At 32.2% G+C, this 25,618-nt stretch overlaps 6 protein-coding genes across 6 annotated transcripts; 3 read left to right on the top strand and 3 right to left on the bottom strand.

Annotated features, from left to right (window-relative positions):
• Positions 1 to 474: 474 nt before the first annotated feature.
• Positions 475 to 1,464, top strand: AK88_00321 (uncharacterized protein; the record flags this gene model as incomplete). The annotated part of the gene is made up of 3 exons (XM_012477972.1): positions 475 to 701; positions 894 to 1,008; positions 1,243 to 1,464. The coding sequence occupies 3 exons, from the start codon at positions 475 to 477 to the stop codon at positions 1,462 to 1,464; spliced, it is 564 nt and encodes a 187-aa protein (XP_012333395.1).
• Positions 1,465 to 2,402: 938 nt separating this feature from the next.
• AK88_00320 (uncharacterized protein) lies at positions 2,403 to 8,183 on the top strand (the record flags this gene model as incomplete). Its single annotated transcript, XM_012477971.1, has 3 exons — positions 2,403 to 2,516; positions 2,655 to 3,308; positions 6,951 to 8,183. 3 exons carry the CDS (start codon positions 2,403 to 2,405, stop codon positions 8,181 to 8,183), a joined length of 2,001 nt encoding a protein of 666 aa, XP_012333394.1.
• Positions 8,184 to 10,887: 2,704 nt separating this feature from the next.
• Positions 10,888 to 12,090, bottom strand: AK88_00319 (uncharacterized protein; the record flags this gene model as incomplete). The annotated part of the gene is made up of 1 exon (XM_012477970.1): positions 10,888 to 12,090. The coding sequence occupies one exon, from the start codon at positions 12,088 to 12,090 to the stop codon at positions 10,888 to 10,890; it is 1,203 nt and encodes a 400-aa protein (XP_012333393.1).
• A 5,609-nt stretch (positions 12,091 to 17,699) lies between these two features.
• On the top strand, positions 17,700 to 18,809 carry AK88_00318 (uncharacterized protein; the record flags this gene model as incomplete). Its single annotated transcript, XM_012477969.1, has 1 exon — positions 17,700 to 18,809. The coding sequence occupies one exon, from the start codon at positions 17,700 to 17,702 to the stop codon at positions 18,807 to 18,809; it is 1,110 nt and encodes a 369-aa protein (XP_012333392.1).
• Positions 18,810 to 21,606: 2,797 nt separating this feature from the next.
• On the bottom strand, positions 21,607 to 21,849 carry AK88_00317 (uncharacterized protein; the record flags this gene model as incomplete). The annotated part of the gene is made up of 1 exon (XM_012477968.1): positions 21,607 to 21,849. One exon carries the CDS (start codon positions 21,847 to 21,849, stop codon positions 21,607 to 21,609), a length of 243 nt encoding a protein of 80 aa, XP_012333391.1.
• Positions 21,850 to 23,776: 1,927 nt separating this feature from the next.
• AK88_00316 (uncharacterized protein) lies at positions 23,777 to 24,559 on the bottom strand (the record flags this gene model as incomplete). Its single annotated transcript, XM_012477967.1, has 2 exons — positions 23,777 to 24,302; positions 24,480 to 24,559. The coding sequence occupies 2 exons, from the start codon at positions 24,557 to 24,559 to the stop codon at positions 23,777 to 23,779; spliced, it is 606 nt and encodes a 201-aa protein (XP_012333390.1).
• Between the last annotated feature and the right edge of the window lie 1,059 nt (positions 24,560 to 25,618).

The raw sequence follows: 25,618 nt of genomic DNA, 5'->3' as shown, positions 1-25,618 counted from the left end.
CGACTTGTTCCCCTTGTAATAATCATATTTTCATATTAAAGGAATGAAAGAGTGATTATTTTAGAACTGGACCTTTTGTATTAAAATATGATAATAATAGATATAAATCCGCAAAATGTCAATATTGCATAAAAGTTAAAACCAAGGAAAATATACATGAATATGCATGATTGGACAAGGAAAACATTATATAATGGTAATATGTGTACCACTATAATGATAGTTGCCATGTGTGTCGTATTAGAAATAGATGAAATCCTTAGCGTGAAATTTATGTGTGCGTACTCATATCATTTTTTGGTACGTTCCTTTTTTTCACGAAGACAATTCAATCGATATACTATGATCATTCCTAACGAAAAGGTAAGCCAAAAGATAGGAAGACACAGAAAGAAACAGACACCTTAGCATCGTGTAGAACAGTATTACACATTAGCAACAAAACAAAAAAAAAATAAATGTAAAATCCTTAATATGTTAGGAAAACGAATTCACCAATGTTGTAATTGTAACATGTTATGCGACATATGTGCTGCAATCATCTTCTGCTATTTTGCAAAAGTTTGCCTAAGCGTCGACTACTCGTGTGACCAATTAGGTCCACGGTTCAGTTACCACGCACACACACAAATATGTCAACATAAAAAAATGAACGCACAACTATTAATATATCAACATTTTTATTTGATAAACTGTTGGAGGTTAGACGCCCTGTTCTTTTTTTTTTTTTCCAAAGGATGAATTTGAGAAATTCATGAAAAAAGGGGGACATGTATCATTAAACGCATTTCAGCAAACAAAGTTTTATAGATCATTTTTTAACGGGTGAAGAAACAAACATATTATGTATTAAATGAATAATTGTTCAATCATCATTTCTATTGTTTTTTAAGGAAACATGACATTCGTCCTAACAGGAAAGAGGGACATATTGTCATACTCATAAATCCACGTGTGTGTTTGCATAAAATTGAAATGTATCTGAAATATTCTTTAATTTTTCAACACGTTATTGACCGCATTCATTTATTACGTTTCTTAAACATGTACAAATTATTATGTAACCAGGCAGCGTATGCCTTTTGACAGCTTTGGGCGTTCAGGGTGTAGGGTTCAGAGGTGCTCTAACTATGTTCTACTATGAGAAACCTAATAAACCACCGGAACATCAAATAAGCGCTTATTTAATATAAATTAAATTTTTCCATTGTCCACCTATATTACAATGTACAATTCTTTCAGGTCTGTAACATTTTTATCACCCATAATCATTCTTATAATTATAAGAAACATATTATAATGATATATAATAGATGTTCTGTTATTGTAGGAAACCTATTATTTCTAAATTTACAATATCATGAATGCTCCATACATTCTGTTAAAATATTGTATAATGTGTCGCGTAGAACAATTAAGATGTTCATTTGTGAAAAATTACAAAAGTTTATCACCTATCTATGATTTCTGTGTAAGACCTAATTTCGTGAGTGCTATATATATTTCCTCTGCAGCAATGAGACATATAAATGAACAATTGGAAATAAGATATAAATATTGGATCAATAATCAGTAAATAATTATTTCTAAATAAAATTATTGAAACGCTTAGATAATTTATGGCAATCCGTAAGCAGTCATATATATGTTATTGGGGGAACGAAATCCGCTGTCTTGATATAAAATTAAAATTCATATATATATACACGTGTATAAATCAAAATATGTCATGAACCAAGGATAATTATATATAATATGAAGGAATGGTGCAACTAATGACATCTATATAAGTATGATAAAGTTGGTGCGACTTATAATCTTCGAAAAAAAAAAAAAAATACTGTCATGAAATTATTCAGTTCTATTGAACACGGTCAATAGTATTGTTAATTATACATAATAAAAATTGTAAGTACTCATATAATACTCAGTATATATCACCTTGAGTAAACAAGATAACATAAATATATATAACTATAAAAAATGTATACTTTTTTTTTCTTCTGCACATAAATTTAGAGCGTTGTTTTGTTGTTATTCGTATTATACATTATGACATACATATCAGTTTTTTCAGAATTTCTGTATTCATAAAAACTCTTTTAATTAATTCTATATTTAATGCGGTTCCTTCACTACAAAAAAAATTCAACCAAAATTAATTCTTTTTTGTATCCATTATTTCTTTTTATTCTCTTGTTGAAGTATAGCTCACTTTAGATAAATAATATTATGTTGTAGGTAATACAGGGACATATTAATTTTATAAAATACAGAAGCCTTTAAGACTATATTGGAACAATAAGTTTCTTGCATATATGATAAAAAGAAAAATGGACAAATAATGTAAAAATGTTTACTCTTTTGCACGTGAATTATAAGAAATCTGAAGCATATACAACATGAAAGGACACAACTGGGGCATATACTTACTTAAATTCCTGATGTTACCTATGTTAGCAGCCCCATGGAAATATTCGAGAGGAACTATTGATGTAACCACTAACTCTAATATTGTACGTACCATATCATTTTCTACATAAATATTTTGCACAATTGAAATTGTTTCACAGGTTTATTTCATGAGGAAAATTTTATTAATATTTAAATAATTCTATCGTTTCGTATATGTAAATATTTACCCTAATTTTTAGACAACTACTGACTTTGGTGAACCGCATAATAAAATAGTGCAGCCCGATATAGCATTGAATTCCAGAACTCGCAGATTGCTAGTGGGAAATACAGATATCGATTTTGGAGAAAAATACGACCCCTTAAAAGATAAAACTATAAACAGCATAGATGAGAATGACGACACTTCCCGAGGAAGTTTAAAATCCAAGGTGCAACATAATAAATTCAAGGAACAGTTGAATACAATCAGATGCAGTCAAAATGTACATAATTATGACCAGTTTTATGAGTCTTATGAAAACGTTCATAATTATGACCAGTTTTATGAGTCCTATGAAAACGTTCATAATCATGACCAGTTTTATGAGTCCTCCGAAACTATTGATAGTTGTGGAGAATCATGTGATAAAATTAAATATGATGATGAAGACGGAAAACTTTATGACAGCCAGCACAGTATCGACAGCGAAGTGCAGCCATATAACACAGTGGAATGGGAATTACCTGTAATGTATATGTATAGGCCCAAGAATAAATCTATATTCTCAAGAATATTTAAATATCTGAAAAAAGCGATTGCAAAATATGAAAAGGATATGTATAGTATACAGAATGATTATACATCTCAATATATTAAAGATCCTTCAGGTGAAATTGTATTAACAGAATCAGTAAAATTACTTAAAGTGTCAACAATTTTTTTTCTATCTATGTCAGTTGTTTCATGTATAGTTCCAATTCTTATATTAAAGGATTTTCTATTTGCCGGTGTAGTATCTGCGAATATTATTATATTGATTGTTCTCTTATTCATTTTATTAATGTACATGCTTTACAAGCACAAGAAATACAAACATTGGACTAAAATGTTTGCAATACATAAATCTTTACGGAAGTATCTTGTATTATGAGCAGTACATAAAAAATGCCTATAGACCTCAATAGTGGATACACTAATTTTATAGCATACATAAACACTTTGTGGTTCAAGCGCATTGAAATATAAACTAAGTGTATATATATACTTTATATATATAAATTTAACCTTTTTATGTAATTCAAACATACATTGTCTTATGATTGCTTCATATTTTTTTTTTGCTCAAAAATATACCACTTATATATAAACTACTTCTTTATCCTATGACTTTCATATGGGATGTGTTAGAAATGGTGCACCTTGCAAAAGTACATATTTTAGTATTTCCTTCTTATTACATTTATATTGTACATATACATTTGTAGAAATTTTCAATACTTAAAATTTCTAATTTCCGAAAAACTACTAATCATTAAGTCAAACTGAAAATTTGTCTGTGGTAGAGACTTTTACTTGTCTTTTTGCATAGGGAAACCCACCCATTAGTTAACATTAGTAATCATTATTTTAAAAAATAAATATGCTAAATACTCATTAACTCTTATTAAGGTAGAATGGCAGAACGTATACAAAATCTGACTCCATCAAAATGTGCATATGTATTTTTAACTTTTTACACATTCTTACAGTGACTAATTCCTTTTCATTTATAGTAGATACTTCAATTTTTCCATTTAAATATCAGTTATATTATTATATAAAATACTACATTTAAAGTTACTATTTCTTCACATATAATTCTCTATAGAACACATAGTGGGGTGGCTGTCATACAAAGCTTTTGTTTCGTCGATCACCTTATTACAGTTGTGCCAAAATCATTATATATTTAGAACATTGTATATGACTACACTTTATTACTTTGTTTTAATTTTTCACTGATCAGTATGTATCTTGCGTTCTTGTTATGAATGAAATGTGTAAGGACAATCTCACTTTTGGTATTGCATGTTGACAGGTGCTATATATAATGAAGGAAAGCAACTTTATTTATATCCTCTTTGATTTCCCGGTTCTCTGACGGTTTGAAGTCGTAGAACACATCTGAATAACGATTTTCTTTATTATCTATTAGTCCATTCCAGTATGCTAATTATAATAAAATTACATTGCACCAAAGAAAAAGTAGAAGAAGACAAAATCCTTTACATTAAAAATGAAAATTAACTGAAACCATTTTTTTGCTAATCTTTTTATTCATTATTATTAAAAGACTTGCACACATGAAATTTTTACTATTGACGATTTAGTTAACATGATAGAAGAAATTACATTTAGGAAAAAACTTAAATAAGACTCGTTTTATTGAATTATTCACCCATTCCACATTTAACGTTGACACTACTTGTTCCCTTTGCGGTCAAATACAGTTTGAATTGAAATATATATTTATATATATTGCGTTAGCACCTTAAATGAACCCTGGTCTAATAAGGAAACGAATTTAAATTTTTACATATTAATTTTTTTTGTGATGCTATTGTTTTTTTTAAGTTCTTAAAACTAAGGTAAAATCAAACAAAATAAAATAACGTTGTAGTGATAATACATAGCAGATTATTAAGGAGCGGCATGTATGCAGAAGGTCCGCATTATACAAATATTAATGATATAACTATAAAACCCACAGGTGAGCGCGGTGATGTATTTGAAAAATTATTAAAAATGTTAACTCTTAGTAGAACTTCTCAATTATTATAAATCTTATTCAAATTTAGTAATTCTAAGGCATTATTTGAAACAGAGAAACATGACGATTTCTATTGAACCCTTTTGGACACATTGCAATACTATAAATGAGTCCAGAAAGCTATTCTTAGCAATTGAATACGGTATAAAATTCAAACTAGAAACACGTACACTTATGAACAGTGTTCAGCGAACGCTTGACTAGAATAGGCTGGGATAATGTGCATAGAGATGTTGTATACTTGTATATCCCAATTAATATAATAACAATGATTTATGAAAAATAATAAACATTTTAGAAAAATTCTAAATAAAATTAATAAATAGGAAGTATTTATTTCAGTACACATGACTGATGTAATTTACCATGTGACCGGGACCATATTTTATTATATAGTACGATTTCCATGTGTTCCTTTTTTATGCCACCCCTTTTTTTTGTTTTCTTTTTGGGGATGAACGGTGTACGAAAATTATGGTATCATATAATTATACATTTTTCCTTTTAAAAAGGTATAGAACACTGCAACAGAATCCTCAAACGTCAAAATTAAACAATACTTTTCGCGATACAGTATATGCAAAAAAAAAAAAAAAATTAATTTTACGTATCTGTATAAAACAAGGATTAAGCAAATTTCCATTTAAGTATGATGAAGATACTTCGTATTTACGCCACTACAGAATTATACAGCACGTATAAATGTAGTAATTAACATAAGAAGTATATACACTCCTATATTAATAATGGGCTTATTATAATAAAAAGGAACCCTAAGTCTAAAACACCTGAAGGAACCTTGAACCTAGAATAAAATATAACATGTACAATTAAAAATTATAAATAGCTTAAAACAACTTTTTTCCTATTAGAAAGATTAAATGCATTATTATATACTTCTTTTTTTTTGTTGCAGTGCAAACAAAGAATTATAGCGTATGTTTTTTATTTTTTTTTCTTATATTATTATTAGGGAAGGTATTATTTCTTAATTCCTTTTAAACGCTCGGTTATATTTATAAATTCTTTTAATATTATTTAGTGCGGTTACTGTCATAAAGGCAGAAACTGAAAAGAATTACTTGTTTTCTTTTATTCAATTTTTTTTGACAATTCTTATTTTTATTCTTTCAGTTTAATTATTTTTATTTATTTGTATTTATTCCTTTCTTTTAGAAAAAATGATTTTCATTGATCTGAAGATACATCTTTTGTGCGATTGTATCGTCTTAATACTTATTTCAGGACGCTGTAGGTTTATCCTAATGCATAAATTTGTTCTATAAGAAATGGTATTAAGATATTTTGAATTAATATTCTTTTTTTATACATATATATTGTGGCAGGGACATGCGCAAAGTTATATCCGTGTTTAATTTAAATGAGGTGAATTGGAATATAATGTAAAAAAAATAGAGAATATTGTGGGTACATTACAATTTCTATAACATACATAATAAGTTATGCAGTAAAAAAAATTGTTTATTGTAGAAGAATACTGGACCAACAGAAATAAGGGGATAATATGTTTCTTTTATGTAGAACCATTTTCTTTTTCCACTTTTTAATATGGATATTGCAATATCATGATGAGGTATTATACTACTACAGATGTGGCAATTCCTTAATTCCCTTGTCGTTAATTTATGATAAAGTTAAAAATGCAAACTTTATTTATAGTTTAAAAATTGGCACTCTCCTATATATATATATATGTTTGTGTGTGTTTACTCTAATTTTCAGTCGAACACCTTGGATATACCATGCAATATAACAAGCTGCATAAGCATCTCATCAAATAAAAAATGTGTCAGAATATTAGCCGCAAATGGAATGAATAGAACGGAAGAACAGAACTATGTGGACTTCAAAAAAAGAATAAATAATTTATTAAATGAAGATGATAGCGCTTTCAGGGAAAGACTAAATACATTAGCACAAGATGATTATACTCGAGAACAATTTAATTTGTTACTATGGAATGACATCTATCAAAAACCATTTAAAAAGTTGGCACAAGATAAGCATTTTCAAGAACAACTTGATATATTAAAAAATAATAATAATACGAATTCGGGGAATCATTTGTCTATCTCACCAGATGTAGATCATAGTAACGACGATAACAACTATAATCCAATAAAATCCTGTAACAATTTGGAAGAATTTTTCAACAAATTAAAAAGAAAAAATAAGAATTCGGGCAACCATTTTTCTACCTCACCAGATGTAGATCATAGTAACGACGATAACAACTATAATCCATTCGAATCCTGTAATAATATGGAAGAATTTTTTAACAAATTGAAAAGAAAAAATAAAAATTGGGGCAATCCTTTTTCTATTTCACCAGATGTAGATAATCGTAAGGACAAATATTTTCATGACCCATTCGAATCATGTAACAGTCTGGAAGATTTTTTTAACGAATTAAAAATACAAAAAGATAAGAAAGAAAAACAAATTGAAGAATTAACACGTAATCAAGAATATAAAAGAAAAGCGAAGGATGAATTGGAACGAACTAATGATCGTATAAGGGAACCAACCGATGAAGTAGAAGATTATATACCTTTTAAATTAGAAGAAGAAGAAATTTTCGAAAGATTCTTCGGTCGTTATGGGTATAAGGATCTACTAAAACTAAGAAAAAAGTCAGCATTACCTACCTTCCTAAAAAAAGGACTTAAAATGTTTGAACAAAGTGTGAAACGGTTTTTAAAGCAGAAAAAAACTGGTTATTATGTTCATAACGGTCCAGGCGCCTTTGGAAAATTTCTTTCATTTATAGACAAACATAGAGTATTTGTTAATATTTTACTTTTTATCCCATCCGCTGCTTTAGCACTCTCAGTTCTTATTGTTGCCATAATGATAATTCAGACGACCTTTTTTTGGCTACTTTCATCAGCAGCCGTATATCCAGCCTTTGTAACGATAACAGTTGTTATAGTGTTTGGACTTTGCGTTCCTTAATTCGATAAAGCGTTACCTGGAGGTATAGCATATAAAAAATTATCTACCGAAATTAAATGTACACAATGCAAATACTTTACGTAAAATTTACTGTAGACCTTTTAATTTAATGAAGTAATTTGAGTGTGTATAAAAATATTATATGGGTACAGTCAAAATGTGTATGTACCCCCAACGCGTGTGACACATCAAAAGAAACATTTTTTAAAGTGTTATCCTAATAATGTTTTTTACACATTCTGCATCCGGACCAATGTAAATATATTGCTCGTATATTCAGCAATTACGTTGTTAACTTTGCTTATTTATACAATGATGTGCTTTTCTGTTACAAATTCTGTTTCGTTATATATATATAAATATATATATATATATACCCATAAATTTTTGTGCACTCCTGTTCGAAAAATGTTAAAGTTCTCGCGAGGAAAGTAATATATCATAGAACAAGTCATATAATTCTTGTCAAATTTGCATAGTAAGAAGCCCAAAACGATTTGTTGTTTTGGTTTCGAATTCCGTAAAACTGAATACAACTTTTAAATAATAGCCGTATATGCTACTGGTCAATAAATATATAATTATATATTAAAATAAAATGCAGCATTCTAAGAAGATGGAGCACCATTTCTATGATTGTTCCCATTCTGAGGTGTCACATAAGAGTATTCGTATAGTTAGCACTTTAGTATTACACATATAAAACAATGTTCATTAGGCTACCCATTCCTACATTACACACTTGTTATCATTGTGTGGACTAGTTTTACTTTTATCTGTTCCAGGCCCATTCCTTATGAATTTAGTATATTTCTTGCCTCAACACTTTTTATGCTCATTTAAGCCATATGGAGAAATCGTCTATTCTTAATTACGCGAAAAGAATGTAGTGTATCCGCTTGATTTAGGTGTTCCCATGCTGCATGCTCTTGTCTTTATCAATGTGTCGAACGTATAGAATAGATTTGCTGAACACTATAGAAACATTTTTTATTATTTATACATTACATATAAAATAATGGATGTACATAGTTGTGCACAATTGTACCGTAATAAAGCGCTGAGTCCTAATTATATTGGTATGGAATTAATTTTGTGTGCACTACGCTGAGTCATTATATTGAAACATTTACTGTTAATCTATCCACAGAATAAAAAGTGTTTACCAGTAAAAGTACATTATTGAATTTTTACAAATGTATATATTCTTGCTTTATTATATTTTATCAACTTGTTCTCTTGCATTAGTTTGTAATTACGTAATTATTGTACTGTTAATTATACTATAAATATAACTACTCATTAAATTGTATTAAGTTGTGATACACACATACACAGGCCATTTTATCATGGGGACAATTTCCCACAACACATAAAAGAAAAAAAACAAAAAAAAGCCTAGACAAAATTATACGCACCCCTTCAAAACAGGGTAATCGGATACAGGTCCAAAGAAAAAGGAGAAAAAGTTAACCAATATATGTCAGTACAAAATTCATCTGAAAAAAAAAAAAAAAAAGGAAGAGGGATTGTACACTCTCTGCAGAGTAACAGGAAATTGTACATTGCTATTACCTAACAAAGGGGAAAAAAGGAAAGGGGAACGGGAAACGGATGAGACGGCAATGATGAAGGAAGGAGAAAGGAAGTGCGATCACGCACACGACAACAACAGCCTAACGTTATTCCCACCGATCCGCCATAACATGCATCAGCGAGCAAGTGGAAGCACACACAACCGTACTCTATATGTCACAACAGGGGAATCATGCTTACAGGGAACTCCCGCGGTACATTGGGGACTAACACTTTATACACACCGTATATTATGCAGCATACACATAACTCCCACGTGCTGCCCGCACCTACGGTAATCCTTTTGCATAAAATAACATCCTACAATACAAATCATTGTACAAGTCTGGCATATGTATTCTGGAAAAACACAGTTTTACAACCATATTCGTATTAAAGAATATTACGCACAAAGTGAGAAAAACTTATACATCCTATTATAATGCAGTAAAGGCATAAAATGGACTCCTGCGATAAAAACATTCCATGGTCTTCCTCCGCTGTTGATAGCGCCTCGTACCAAAACATAACATTGCATTGTACCGCGTTCCTTCCTTAACCTAACACGGGCACAAAGTGTCCATTTGCGAACATCATATCAACAGTCCCTAATCCCTCACAATTTAATCTATGTGATGGTGTAAATTGTTCCAATGGAGTGAATTTAATACAAAAAGGAAAAATACGAATAGAACAACGGATAAGATAGAAAAAAAAAAGGATGAAGGCATACATATGTGAAAATTGTTCTGTACTTTTAATACAACATATTAGGAAAAAAAAAAAAAAGGAAAAAAAATAAGAAAAAAGAGAAATGTAGAGAGCATGTACAACATACACTACACCCACAGCTTATACATTGCACAGGTGCCGTACAGGACAACTAATTCCATGGTTGACGCAATTTCCCGATTCGCATTCAAAGAACTATGAGAATTATCCTTCCTTATATTATGAACAATTGCTCCTACTGCAGCGTAATTTTGCTGCCTATTCCCAGGTAATACTTCCCTTTACCATATATAGGTGTCCTTCCTTCTCTTTCTCCCAATGTAGATTTGACCAATACTTAATATTCTCGTTCGCGCCCCCTTCAGTACAATATCTTCATCGCCCTCAGGTATCACCGCTAATCTATGTTGTTAGTATCAGATTCCTTTGACTTTCTTCCCACCATTCGGCTCCTACTTTGTTCGTACTTTACAAGCTTAAGCGCTTTTTTGTATCTGAGTGCAAGATATGTTATTGATCCGAATACTGATATGATGAATACAGGAAAAAAAGCCAGCACGTGCTGAGTTATTATAAGAAAAACTAAGGAAGACAAAAGTGCTCCCAAAACTGGTGATAGACACATGAGTTCATGTCTAATGTTGAAATTTGATGCATTCCAATTACAATCAAGAGTTTTCTCCATGTCTTCCCGTAGTATATCCACCAACACCGCTTGATAACGCGCATCAGTCGCCCTTATATAATTAGCAATGCGAGAAAAGATAGATCCTTTTCGGGCCATCCCATTACTTCGCGCACTCTGTTCAATTCCTTCTATATGCGTACTACCGGTTTCCCTTGCATATGGATCTGCAGATCGTACTCCATGTGAACATCCACGTTGTGACTCACGATCAACTCCAGGCTTTACGCCGGTATGATCTTTAGGCTGATACTCAGACTTATTCTTACACTTATCATTATCTTCCACATTTCGTTCCTTAACAAGACTGTCCCTGTTGTCAAAGGTCATGGGTTCTGTAATTTCCTGGCTTCTGTCAGAATCGTCGCCATTGGCTCCTTCTGGGAATATACTGTCCATACTGTCATAATTTGCAGATTTATGAACTTTCTCTTTATTATTAAAAATATCATCGGCTCCTTTCTTGAATATACTATCCCTGCTGTCAAAATACGTGGATTCGCCAACCTTTCTGTCATCGCTAACAATATCATCATCGTCATCGTCATTTCGTTCTTCAAATAGACTCTCCGTGCTGCCAAAAATCGATGATGCACCAAACTTTTCCTTGCCTTGATCATCATCAAAATTATTCAAGTTTAAAGACTCGTTGGATTTGTCCACGTTACAACGATCCATGGTACTTTTCGACTTTTTCCTTGAACTGTCGCGAGGACTACTCTTTCTAGATCGTGAGTTAGAGCTATCATTATATTTTGTTACATCGGAACGGTCCTGCAGGTAAGTTTCGCCATTTGCACCCACTGATCCCATGAACTTTTCCTCCAGCAGGGTATTATTCTCCGGAGGTAGTGTTTCTACATTGGTTTCACCCATTAATAATCTGCCACTTCTGACATGTAACACATGGTACATATTGCCTGCCTTGTACGGTTTTCCATAGGTATCCTAAAAATAAGAGGAATTTTTGTTTCGCACCCATTTAAACCTGCACGGTACACATATATATATTGTTACGCACTAATCACAACTTTTCGCCTCCTCTTTTTTGAGAAGCAAAATTAATACTAGAAGAATGAGCTCCAGGGCTGCTGACCATGGAACGGATCCGAACGGACCCAAACGGACCCGAACCGAACTGTCATATTACCTCATTCGAGTAATCGTTCCCAAACAACATCAGGATACCGAAAAAAGATAACTTCCCCAAAGAAATTCTACCGTTCGACTGTTGCCTCATCCTCGACATCATCAGAGTTCATCAGTGTGCTGTAATGGTAGAATTTGGAAGCTACGCTATTCTTAATACTATTAGAAAAATATTAAATAGTGTAAGTATTTCTCGTAGCAAAAATATTGTTCGAATAAAGCATACATTCCCTAATAGTATATACAGATTTAATAGATTACACTTCCTGCTGTATTATATATACTGTTAACAATATGTACCTGTTGTTTTATACGTGTAACACCCCTTTGTTGGGTATTTATGTATTGTTGTATTTTTGATAATAAATATTTTGTACAGAGAATATTCAGTTTGTTAGGTGTATCTTTTTCTACTTACAAATACTACTATGTGTAAACATACATTACGTACAAAGATCTTTTTATATTGCAACATGCCTATGCATTAAAACATTCGGAAGGTACAAAATATATTCAATCACGTAAAATACCACGATATGTAGTATGAATGTTGTGCTATGGGTTCAAACTATTCATAAGGGGCGTATATAATGTTGTAAAGAATGCAACGGCAAGAACGCGTGATAAAAACTTGGAACTGGGGCGTAAGAAGAAGCTTCCGTTTCTATATAAAATTATTTAGAAAACGGTGGTACATATGCAGCATCTTAGGTGTGCATACATATACTGCCTATATAATTGTTGCAATGTATGCATAGGGGGTTAAAGAAAAATAGGGAAAGGAATATTTATGTTTATTATATTATTATGCGCGCTAAATGAGAACATTATGGAATTTGGATAAGCACGCTAACATAATTATATAGAGAAAAAAAAGGGAAAAAAAAAAAAAAAGCTTAGAAGGACAAAAAGGACCTCATCCGTAAAAAAAGAGAAGAAATTAACTAATAACAGTATCTTCTTCTATTTCGGGCATTATAAGAGTAATTTATTCTTGTTTTAATTGAAATTTGCTCCCATAGTGCTAAAACAAAATAAGACCAGAAAGCCCAAACATACCTTGTTTCTTCTATTATATGTACAATATATGATATTAGAATGCCGTAAAATATGTGAATTTCACGTAAGGAGAAAAATATTAATGTACAGCTCTATACTGATAAGCACATATAAACAGAATTTTCGGAATTATTATAAGAAAGAATTAGTAAATAAAAGACGTTTGGTAAACCTGGTCCATTATAGCTTTGCAACTATACGTACAAGAAAAAAAATACAAGTAAAAAATTTACACGTTCACGCGGACAAGCACACATGTCTTGACGCCACTTGCACACGTAGGCCGTGCGCTTGTACACTCACGCATCAAATGTACCATAGGAAAAGTACACACAACCGATTTAAGAGCATCGCGCGCAACATGTTTTCGTAACCGCGCGGAACATGTATGCCTTTATATTATGTACACCACTGACAATAATTATTCTGGAACCACAAATTTTTGTTCATTTAATTTGTCCGTAACGTCGTTGATGGTTTCATTCTTATAATTACAAATGTTCAGTTTGTGTGAATATAATTCCGCGCTACGTCTAACATGTGTCTGCAAACATGTATTGTACATCCCTGATCATTGTAGGCACCGCTATTTTCATATACTATTCATTTCAGTACATCGTGAAACATGTAATTGGTTACCCTGAACGGGTGCCAGAAACGTTAACCATGAAATATAAAGTTTACTCAGTTCTTTTGTCCGTAACCATTCCTGTTCCTGCCTTTGCTGGTATGAAGCTATAGCCGCCCTGTCTTGTGTACTTTATTCCTTACGCCAAGTCCCAATATGCGCACACACCGTGGACCTAGCCAGCTGCCAATGAGGTCATAGCCTGTTACCGAGTGTGCTTATTTTTTTCTGCCCCATATAAATACATACTGCTTACATTATCATAACCGCTTGTTACTACTTCTCGCGTAACTCTGTGCAGTATTCTCCTGATCACAGCGTCCATTCATTGTGTCTTCCCAAGTGCGCCCATCCACGACGTCCATATTTTGCCTTTACATAACTTCCGTCTTTCCATAATCCACACGTGTCATGTGCACAGAAGGTTTCTATGGCAATGATGGATTCCCTTGGGGTTCCTGCGCATATACAGGACAGTAAAAATCCATAAGACTTGACCAAGAAACAGAGAAGAATATATTACAGACCCTGAACAATTATGACCCGTATAATATGACACAAGTGTGGTCGAAATAATCCCCCGCATCCATGATTCCCAGGCGAAGGCGGCTTCCTCCTTCCTTACGGCTTGCCCCTGAACCCGCCCTGCGCAATGATGTTTCCCACATTTTTTCCACCATACACTCTCCACTACCTGAAGAGAGGCACAGTAAATGTTCCCGCCACAATACTAACTCCTGCTCATAACACTGTTGCTTTGAATGCACGACGGGTGGTACCTTCAGTGGTTACTGCCGTAACCCAAAATAAACGCCACGTGGAACAGTGTGTACGCGGTCAGACGCATTTTTCCGCCACGTCTAATCATTTCCTGATATAGACGCGGAATATATACCTGCCATTTATTCTATTCGTCCTTATTACTTATGCGTGTTCTTGGATGTCTTAAACGTATCCTTCATTCTTCCGTAGATATGCGGTCGTCCATTTTTCTTAAAAGGAGAAATTTCTTCCTCATACGTATATTCGAGGAACGCAGGGCAGCAGCCACTGTTTCCCTTGTTCCTCTTCTACGTCACATAGCTGATGAGTCATGTAACATCTTTTAACCGCTGTTCATTGTTCTTACTATTATAATGGGGAAAAACGAAAAAAAACAAAATGGAAAGAAATGGCAAGGAAAGGATACCGTCGGATTAAGTCCTAAACTTCTAAAACAAGTCCTATGCAATGTATGTATGACAAGGGACAACAAGAGGGGCAGAGGTTCCCATCCCTTAACAGTTAATAGTCACAATGGGAAAAAAATGAATTAAACAGACTCTACAAATGTACAATGTACTGTATTGTAATCGCGTGTCCGTTATTAATGCAGTCGCCATAGAATATATATACCAAGGTTGGAATATGGGGGCAGTGCAGTCTACGCCTTTATATAATATAGAGTTCGATATTTCCGCCTCCTCCCATCCATCTCGAATAAATTATCAGTCCTATTTTACGTAATCCTCCTTTTCTTTCGCCTAAGAAGGCAGCATCAGTGTACTCATTCCGACTTATTCCTTTTTCAGTCGAAAAATGCATTCTTTCCCTTAATGAATACATTATTACCAACATAGAGATCACGCTAAATTAATGTCCCGAAATGTCCTATGCAAAAAGTGGGAATACTGGTATTCGTCCCCTATTATCAGGTGAACATTGTCGTATGTGGTAGAAGTTATTACGGTTTCTTATACATACATACGCAAGGATTTATATAGGCATATGCCACATGGGAAAGAAACGGGAAACGTAGAAATGTTCACTTACATTTCTCCCGTTATGTCACGTTCCCTGTTGCAGGAAACTAATAGACATGTTCCAGAGCAGTGCACTTCCGACAATAACACCCTGTACCTTCCAGAATAATATTCGCCACATTCATATTCTCCAAATTCCTACCATCCATATACGTATTTCCTGCATGTATACTTTTCCACATGCACATTCCCTATATTCATTCGTTCTACATTCATATGTATAAGATGTATATTCCTGATTTCGACATTTCCAATTTTAATACTTCCCGTAATACGGTATACTACCATTTGAAATGGCTCCCAAATTACTATATTTCATGATGGAAATTTTATTAAGAAATATTCTAAACCAATATCCTGTCGTGCTGAATAGAGAAAAATATTTATGCTAAACCCAAAACCCCTACACTGTAAAAAATTCTAGTGTTATAATATACAAACGATTTATCTTCCCGTAAATACATTGTTCCATCATTATATCCAAAATTAAAGCCATTGAGTTGTTCGTGCATATATAGAAATTTGTTCCTCCTATTACACGCTTCCACTTTTCATTCCCTACCGTTAGAAATGCAACATCGCTTTAAAAAGTGCACAGGTATCACTACAGAAAATACCACTCACCCTAATTAATTCTAAATCACATAATGAGCACTGAAAATGATGCCTCTACTTCCATTCTTTATTATATCTTCTAATTTATACTTTTATGCATATTAATTTTATATTTAAATTATATATATGCTTACCTAGAACAGAAAAACCGTAAATTGCATAACACAAAGCATTTAGTTAGGCCGTTTGTGTTTCAAAAGAGTAGAAGATTTAGGGTCTAAGAATCCTATAAATATTCATACATATATATAAAAAAAAAAGAAAAAGAAAACAATATCACAATCGCTGCATGTATAATAAATAAAAAAAAAAAAAAAAACAGAAACAATCACACAGTGCTTACATATATATAAAAAAAAAGGAAAAAAATATAATCCTATAATCCATAACATATGTAAATTGAAAAGAACATTTCTATAATCGTCGCATATATGTGTTTAAAAAAAAAAAAAAAAAATCGTGTAGTGCACACATATATTAAACAAAAAATAGTAGCCACATCATCCCCTTATATTTAAGAACAACAGAACAATCATATATTATCTATATGCATACATAAGAAAAAAAAAAAAAAGAACCATTCTATAATCCCTGCATATATAACAAGGAATTAAAAAAGAAGAAAACAGAAAAAAAGAACAATCCTGTAATCCCTATATATATTTTAAAGGAAAAAGAAAAAAATGATATAATGTATATATGTATATTAAAAAAAAAAACAACCCTGTAATCGTGTGCACAGAAAAAAAAAAAAAAAAGTCCTGTAATGCTACCATATATATTAGAACAAAAAAAAAAAAAAAAAAAGAAAGCGTCATGTAGTGCACATGTATATATAGAACAGAAAAAACAAAACAACAATCCTATAATTCATGCATGTACATTAAAAAAAAGGAAAAAATCATATATTACATATATGAATATATAAAGGAAAGAACAAAATGGTGTTTTCCTGCGCGAAACTATCAATATTTAGCTCTATACTGTACTCTAGGCAATATTTTCACGATGCATGATAATAACTAAGGCATTCTCAAAATGCGGAATCCTATTATTACCTCCATTTTTTTGCTCCCTGTCAGAAATTAAAACCTTCTCTGCATTCCTTCTAACCTAATACTTGCGTAATGTATAACCCTCAAAATACATCCTTCCCGCTTTTGTTTGTTATATGTTAGGCGAATGAACTTGTCACATAATGGAACCATATAGCCGAGCAGCATGACATTCTCGGTGTCAGGATTAGTAGATTGCTCACGGTCGAATTGGATATGCAAGCACCACCACCACATAATACACTACTGCTCAGTCCTGGCAAGGATCAAGATAACAAAGTCGCATCGGATCAGAAGCCAGGAAAGTTTGGTAAACCAAAATCGAAGATTGGTGCAGAAGGGTCATTGCCCCCTTCCCAAAAGTATAAGGTAAAAACTGAAAAGAAGGAAAAGAAGCCTAAAGGAACTACAGTGAAGCGTGGCACGGATAAACAAACACCAGAAGAAAGTAACAAACTTCCCGGCAGTCCTAGTGGCGATCCCTTTAAGGCACCAGTTGTTCAGGCTACGGAATCGCTGGTTCATGACCAGGAAAAGGCACCGAAGGACAAAACACCATGTCCTAGGGCAGAAGCAAAAGTTCCCGGACCAGCAACAACGCAGGAATCAGATGAACAAGTAGGGGTCAAAAGACATGACGTCCTAGCTGATGCCATATATGATGATGTCTCCACAGTCCCCAAATCACATGATGCGCTAGATAATGATAACAAGAAAAGGAAAGGGAGGAAGCAACAAAAGATGGGGAAAGGACATACAATCGAGAAATATGAAGGCAACGTAGCAGAAGATAGAGAAAAATATGGAATCCATAGGTCGATTGAATTCCCCTACGAAATGACTTGTTTAGATGAAAGATTGAGCGATTCTGAAATAAATAAAAAATTAGAACAAATGGAAGAAGAACCTCATAAATGGGAATTACTGTCTCTATACTGGCAATCATACAGAAATGAAAGAAGTAAACATCTGAACCAAAAACTCTTAAACCCAAGAAACAACCAACCCATTAAAACTATCCAAAAATATAGCACGACCTGGAAGAAGTGTGCAAAGGTAGTTCGTGATAATTTTACAAAACAACATGAACATGTTAATGAAGTATTTTATACCATAATTGAAAAGGAAAAATTGAGCACACATGAATTCAAAGAAATTCTAAATGACTTTAGAGCTTCATGGAAACAAGTCACGCTTAAAACAGCAGACGAATGTATGGCCATTCTTGAAGCGCCACCTATCTCAGCAGCCAAATTCTCGAGGTATGAGGGTTCAGGATTCTTTGCTGAGGGTGAAAATTATGCTATTTTGGGGTTCTTTGCGTAGCTTCGGGCTTTATGGTTTAGGGAACGAGGGTTCAAGTTTTAAGGATCGAGATGTAGGGTGCAGACCCCAAGTATGAGGACTCCATCTGTATTGTTCAAGCACCCTTTTTCCATGTGCAATGTTTCCAGGATTCAGTGTTGTGCTATTTGAAGCGTATGATTGCTTAGTATTAATGTCCTCGAGTACTATTCTTCGGAAAGTACTATAATCGGCGTAGTACCCACGTCTGTACAGCAACGACATTCGCTGTGTATTGATCCCTCAGGAACATATGCGTGTATTTCGTTACCATTATTTGTAGAGTAGCGGTGTAGTTTTTTATGGTTTCGGGCGGGTGTAGATTTATTCGTAGTAATATTATGCAAACAGTACTGACATGCTCGTGGTGATGTGGTGTGAAAATTGAGTGTATAAAGATAGTGTCATTTTGCGAAGTGCACCGGTATTCCAGAAGACCTATTTACTCAAAAGTATTGATGTGTTAGAATTTTTAATGGTGCCAGTTAGGAAAGGCCCCGTAGTGCCATTATTCATAAGTGCACTATTGGTTGAGCTATATCGGAATAACGTGGTGTTCTATTATTTTTGAACAGCACCATTGTGTGTGCGGATTGGTGTGCGCACATGATTACGACTATCCATGGGATATTACTATATGAAGGACTTATATATGTAAGTTTAAGGGTACCATTATATAAAGAAAACGACGCCACAAAAACCCTGGGATTCGCCTGGAATACTGTTTATAAATGAGTGTCACCGTTGCTAAAAAAGCAAATGGTGTAGTGAGGACATAGCTGTTCCAGGAATATTTTTCGCAGAGTGATAGGCGTACCATAAGATATTAAGGAACGGTTATTTTGTAAAAAAGCATAAAGCCGAAAGAAGACGGAGATGTTGTAACAGGAATGGTGGTAATGGAGCATGTATGTAGGGGCAAATGGGGCACACCTGACAGAATTGTCCATTTTGCACAAGGAATGAGTATATAGGTAGAACCACATGTTGAAGACTTAGAAGTATCAACATATGGGAACATGTACATGAAAAGGGAAGTTTGAAAGGGAGAGTAACAAAATATGACCAAAAACAACTTTAACCGACAGGGGCTAATTGCCTATCAGACAGTCGGATAGCCCACTGCGAATTATTATCTCTTTTAAAATATACGCGATTGTTCGCAAATAGAGGGAAATATATGCAGGCACGAATCTGATTCCATATATTAATTCGTGCGATGCTTCCCTCTTCTTGTTTTCGTTCATATTCAGTGCCATTGCATGAATTACCAATTTTGTAATTTTATTACATTGCACGGGGTCGTATTGCCCCGCGTTATACAGGTTTGTGATTTTACACCTGAAAGTGGATTTATTTTTTTCTTTAAATCTTAACAACTTTTTTGAGACCTATTTTGTTTTCGTAAAAAATGTAACAAATTCTTTGGTGTAAATTATGAACAAATTATCGCATTGGCTGTTGCGACAGATAATACACGATGTTCTTGTTCTCGTAGCACCCCACATTGAAATTATACTGGTGCATTTGTGTTTACCACATGGGTCATTATTGTGTTTATATTGTAAGTCACAGCCACTAACAGGGTTTGTTGTGGAGGTCGCGTCTGTTTCCTCTTTTGGTATGCTCCTGTTGCCTTTATTTGACACACAGGATATTGCAATTTTTTGGATTGTTCGCGTGAACTTCATTTCTCTCTTTTTTTCCTGATTACTTCTTTGGAAATTATAAGTAAGGAACAGGTGAATGTTGTTTCTTAAATTGGAACAATTACCCACCCTATTACACACAACATGATTGTAGCTGCTGAGCCACCCGTTAATACTTAATCGGTACGATAATGTGTACCCTTTGATCCGTATCGTGTGCGAATAATTTGTGGCAGCCTGTTTTGCATAACTGTAAGGTTTAAGGTTTACGAATCACGCATAACCCGTTTTGTTAATAAGAAGGAAGAAAAGTAGGAACCATAATTGTATATAATTTCAACAAGTGTAAGGCAACTTAAAACAGCCCAGAGAAAAAAAGTTAACCAATAAAATATTTCTCCCTGTTTTTCTTGTCCTTTTTTACGAACTTTAAACCATACACTTTGGTTACATTGTTCAAAAATCTTAGATACAGAATTTAAATATATATTTAAACCATTGTAATATATGCCGTTTTTTACCGTTTAATGTGAAAAAAAAAGAGAATAATTACAACAGAACATACAATCTTACTACACAACAACGACTGATATAAAATAAAAATATTCCTAAATTAAAAAAGAACGAAAAAATATATGAAAAATTAAAAAAAAAAAAACTACACAATTGTCTTGGATAGGAAAGCTTCTATGTTCGTAGTTATTCACTTTGCCATTCAATATTTCTTAAGAGATATATACCAATTTTATAAACACCAAAAATAGAGACCCTTCCATAATTTTTCGCTTTGACGCTATTTACTAAAACGTCACATTACTTAGTAGTACTTTTGAAATAATTCTTAAGCAATTAGAAACAGATGTCAACCAATACGAAAAATGCATACTGTTGTTTTAACCCGTTTAGAGTTATTAAAATTAGATTAACTCTACCCTAGTACAACAGAAAAAGTTGGACCCTTTATAAATAACATACCTCTCTTATGCTTTTCTAATACTTACTGTTTTTTCTATATTAAAATATGTATGAAGCCAATGTTGTTATAATGTTTATTTACTCAAGAAAATATTGAATCGTGATTTTATACTGCATTGTTTTTTTTTTTTTCTTTTTTTTTTTTGTTTTCATAATTAGTTTACACACTTTTGTATCAATACTAATGCAAGTAGCTCTTGTGCTGGAGAGATATTTTTCCTCATGTTATCCCTTTTCCATGTTCTCCAGACATACACATCATAATCATTATCATTTTTTTCTGTTATATTTATACTATTTTTTAAGGATATTATCTTTTCTGTAGCGCAATTTTCACAAACAAATCCATGTATTAAAAGATAACTGATATTATCCCTTTTAAAATGCGCAATTTCCATTATAAACCAATTCGTACTTCCTGTGTACAAGTAATTATAGACCATTCCTCTAGCAGGAAATGGTTCTCATCATTTTCGTTAGTAAAAACACAATTAAGCATTAAGGCTAATGATAAAAAAAAAAAAAAAAAGAACGATGTTCCACATTATGTTTTATACATTTTTTTTTCTGTTGTGTAACATAGGTACTTCAAATAAAGTAACGCTTGTGTATACTATGTAATGTAGTGAGATAAATACACATGTAATTTGTTACGTTACAGTAAGTATCCTTATATAGGCTAATATTGTTAGTAACGATAACCCAATTTATTTTTGCTCACATTTCGTTCTTACAATACTTATATTATGATTCTGTTCGGAATAACTTGCACGAACTGCATGTAAAAAATTCGTGTTATTTATTATAGATAAAAGATAAAGCTCCCAAACTATATAATACAGATTTTCATACGCCAAATCCCTAAACATGAAATTCTGGGACATACTTTGTTTTTCTAATATACAATTCAGTATATATATATTTTTTTTTTTTTTTCCAATTTAAACATATTATGAACAGAACTTTTAATAAATTCTTTCTTATGTATTTTTCTATACGAACTAATTTATGATGACATCCACTTTATAAAATATATAAAGTTAGGACCCTCCTTAAAATGTATAAATCGGGATTAATACTCTACACTTGGAATAGCAGCTGGAATAGTTTATTACGTTGTACCAACGTATAGAGTTATAATTTATAAATAATTATTAGTGCTAACCTTATGTATATTTTGAATAATTACTAATATGTTCGATAATTCCTTCGTTGCACAAAACTACAATGTACGAGCGAATTTACTATTTTTGCGCAAAACAAAAAAATAAATAAAATAACATTATGACATAATAATAAACAGGAAAATGAAATTATTATATGAAGACGCAGCATTTTCAACAGGAATAACGTAATATGTACAATGCGCATATTGTATATATGTGCACATGTATATATGCGTCCCTCCATACCTACATGTTGCACACAAAAAACTGAAGTGATCCCTTCTGTTAAATATTGCAAAATGTTCATATACGACTAAAGTGTATATTTTTGAGAATTTCAAAAAAAAAAAAAAAAATATGCTTAACCTACAAGTCATGTGCTCATCATTCTGTATGATAAGCGGAATAAATAGTAGATGTATGTTATGATTTTACTAGTACGAAATTATCTTCTGTTCCCCGTTTTGTTAGCTATTATGGAATAAAACACACCCCCGTCCATCTGTCCTTCTAACATGTTCAATCGTTCATTACATATAAATTTTGTCCTTATGGTGCAATAACTATGATATGTGCTTCCGTGAACTAGTGCCACGTGCCCATTCCGATGAATATGCTCCCATGTGTAACAAAATAAAAATAGAACAGGTGTATACAATGTTCTGTAATATGTACTTTCTGTATTCCTTCACGCTGCAAATATCCTGTTTATTTTATGCTTCGACTGTGCTATTTATATAGTTCACAATATCAAACAACGCATAATGCTAGCAATAACAAGCAAGTAAGAGGTCATTTTATATCTTTACAAAACGTGCCAATTGCTCTTATTCTACATAAAGCGGACTTCTCCCCTTTTTGAGTAAACAAAATAAGCATATATAATTATGGGGGTCCATATATCTACTTACCAGTAGGAGTATAAATACTAACACGGAATACGTTTGAAGAGCAAAAAATTGCTTTTTCTTGCCATATCATATAGTGTAACTTTTTTTTCTTCTTCTTTTCTGTGTTTCCCTTCAATGCGTTAATAATTTTATTAAAATTAACTTCGAACATTCAAAGTAAAAGAAGATGTTGAATGTGCAAACACTTTAAGTAGACACTGTATTTTTTCCCCATGTGCTTTGTATTACTTGTGTACATCGTTTTCATTTCACATTCTTGACACATCGTTCCCATTTAATTTTTCGTTCCATTTTTTATCGATAACCTTTAAAAATGCTTGAAAATCCTCTCTAGTTAAATGTATTAAATTATTAAAGATTTGTTCTCTAGAATTTACAGGTAGGAAAGTGTACGAAAGACAAACTTGTAAATCATGAATTATGCTGGATAAATATTTAACCCATATGTCATTCCACATTTTATCTCTCCACTTGACATCCATCAATTCTGTAAAGTCGACATATTCAGATGCCATCTCTACGACAGCATCATACAATTCTCTACTTATCTTATCAGCAAGCTCAAATTGTTGTATATTTTCTGCATCTTCTTCCTCCAACTGAACGTCATGTACATGTGAATCTGAATAATCTACTAGTCTCATATATGGTATGTTATAATTTCTATAGGTCTCAGTTGAAATTTCTGCTGCTTCATGTAAAATTCTTCCAAAGCTGGAACCTAATTTAACTCCATTTATATGTTGTCTATTAGCCGCATGTTCAATGGGACCCCTACAAGGCAAAAGAATTAGGTGGAATGCTGTGTTTAGAAAATTATTTGTTTTTTTATTTTTTCCTTATTTATTGCGTTAACTAAAAATTAAATATGTGTCATTATTATATGCATGCATATTTCTGTATTCATGAACTCATATTTATGTAGAATTCATGTTGATACATGAACTTTACTTTATGTCGCACAAAGAGTCAGATTGCCAAAACGTAAAGGTTAGGGCTATAACATGTAATAAAGGTGTAATATAATTCATTTTTCTATTTTTACAGATAGACTTTAGGAATGTTAAAAAGGATAAAAAAAGTTAAACAATTTTGTTTCTTGTGTTGTGCTCATTTCTTGTAGCTTCACTGACGCATCAAATCCAGACACTATTTTAAATAATTTTGTACCTTTTCAAAGTGTCAAATAAATAGTATGTTGCAATTAAATAATCAATTTTTTATTTTTTTAAAAAAATTGAAAGTTTTATTATAGCAACTTGTCATATATTTCTTAATACAAAATTTGTATCAAAATAATGACACAAGTGCGTCCTCAGAAAGAATCAATTATTAATTTTTATTCAAACAAATACTTTGGTTGTGAAGTTTACAAACAAATAGAAATAAAATATATAGGTACGTAATTATATATAAATACCGTTTTTATTTCAAAACGATTCAAATTAAAAGGTTACTTGAATTAATCTAAATGCAGTATATGTTTATCAAACATGAAATCTATATTTTATAATTAAAATTCTGTTTCATTAAAAAATATAGTTTAAATTTAAATATATATTGAATTAAAGCTTTCTAAAATTATTCCTACATAATTTTTTTGCTCTTTACGTTATAACCTTTTATTTTATTTTTTTTTTTTTATTTTATTTTTTTTTTTTTTTGTTGGCAATCACCTGACTTTTTATATTTGTTTAATATAGCCCTTGTTGAAGCATGTACCTTCATTTTATATACATAGAAGCCATAATTTATTCCTGCATCTACTTAAACTGCAGTTGTTGGCATCTTTTCGGTTTGGCCACCCCCAAAATATTAAAATATGTATGTAAAAAAAATATATATATAGAAATATGTACACACGGTATATATACTTAAAGGTATGCAAATAAAATTAAAATTAATATCATTAGTTTCTCACGTTAAATAATTCATTTATAACACGCCTCCAAGCTTCACAATAATCAGCAATTAATTATTATATACAGTTTCTGAAAAAAACAAAGCGCTTTTTTACCATAAAATGATTTAAAAGTTAATGAGACCAAGTTTCAAGGCGCGCTATTTATATATCATAGGACACCGTAACA

Source organism: Plasmodium fragile, assembly GCF_000956335.1.
Source record: "Plasmodium fragile strain nilgiri unplaced genomic scaffold supercont1.2, whole genome shotgun sequence".
In the NCBI taxonomy this organism is placed as follows: Eukaryota; Apicomplexa; class Aconoidasida; order Haemosporida; family Plasmodiidae; genus Plasmodium; species Plasmodium fragile.
Note: the sequence above shows the minus strand (reverse complement) of the source record. Positions and strands in the feature narration are given on the sequence as shown.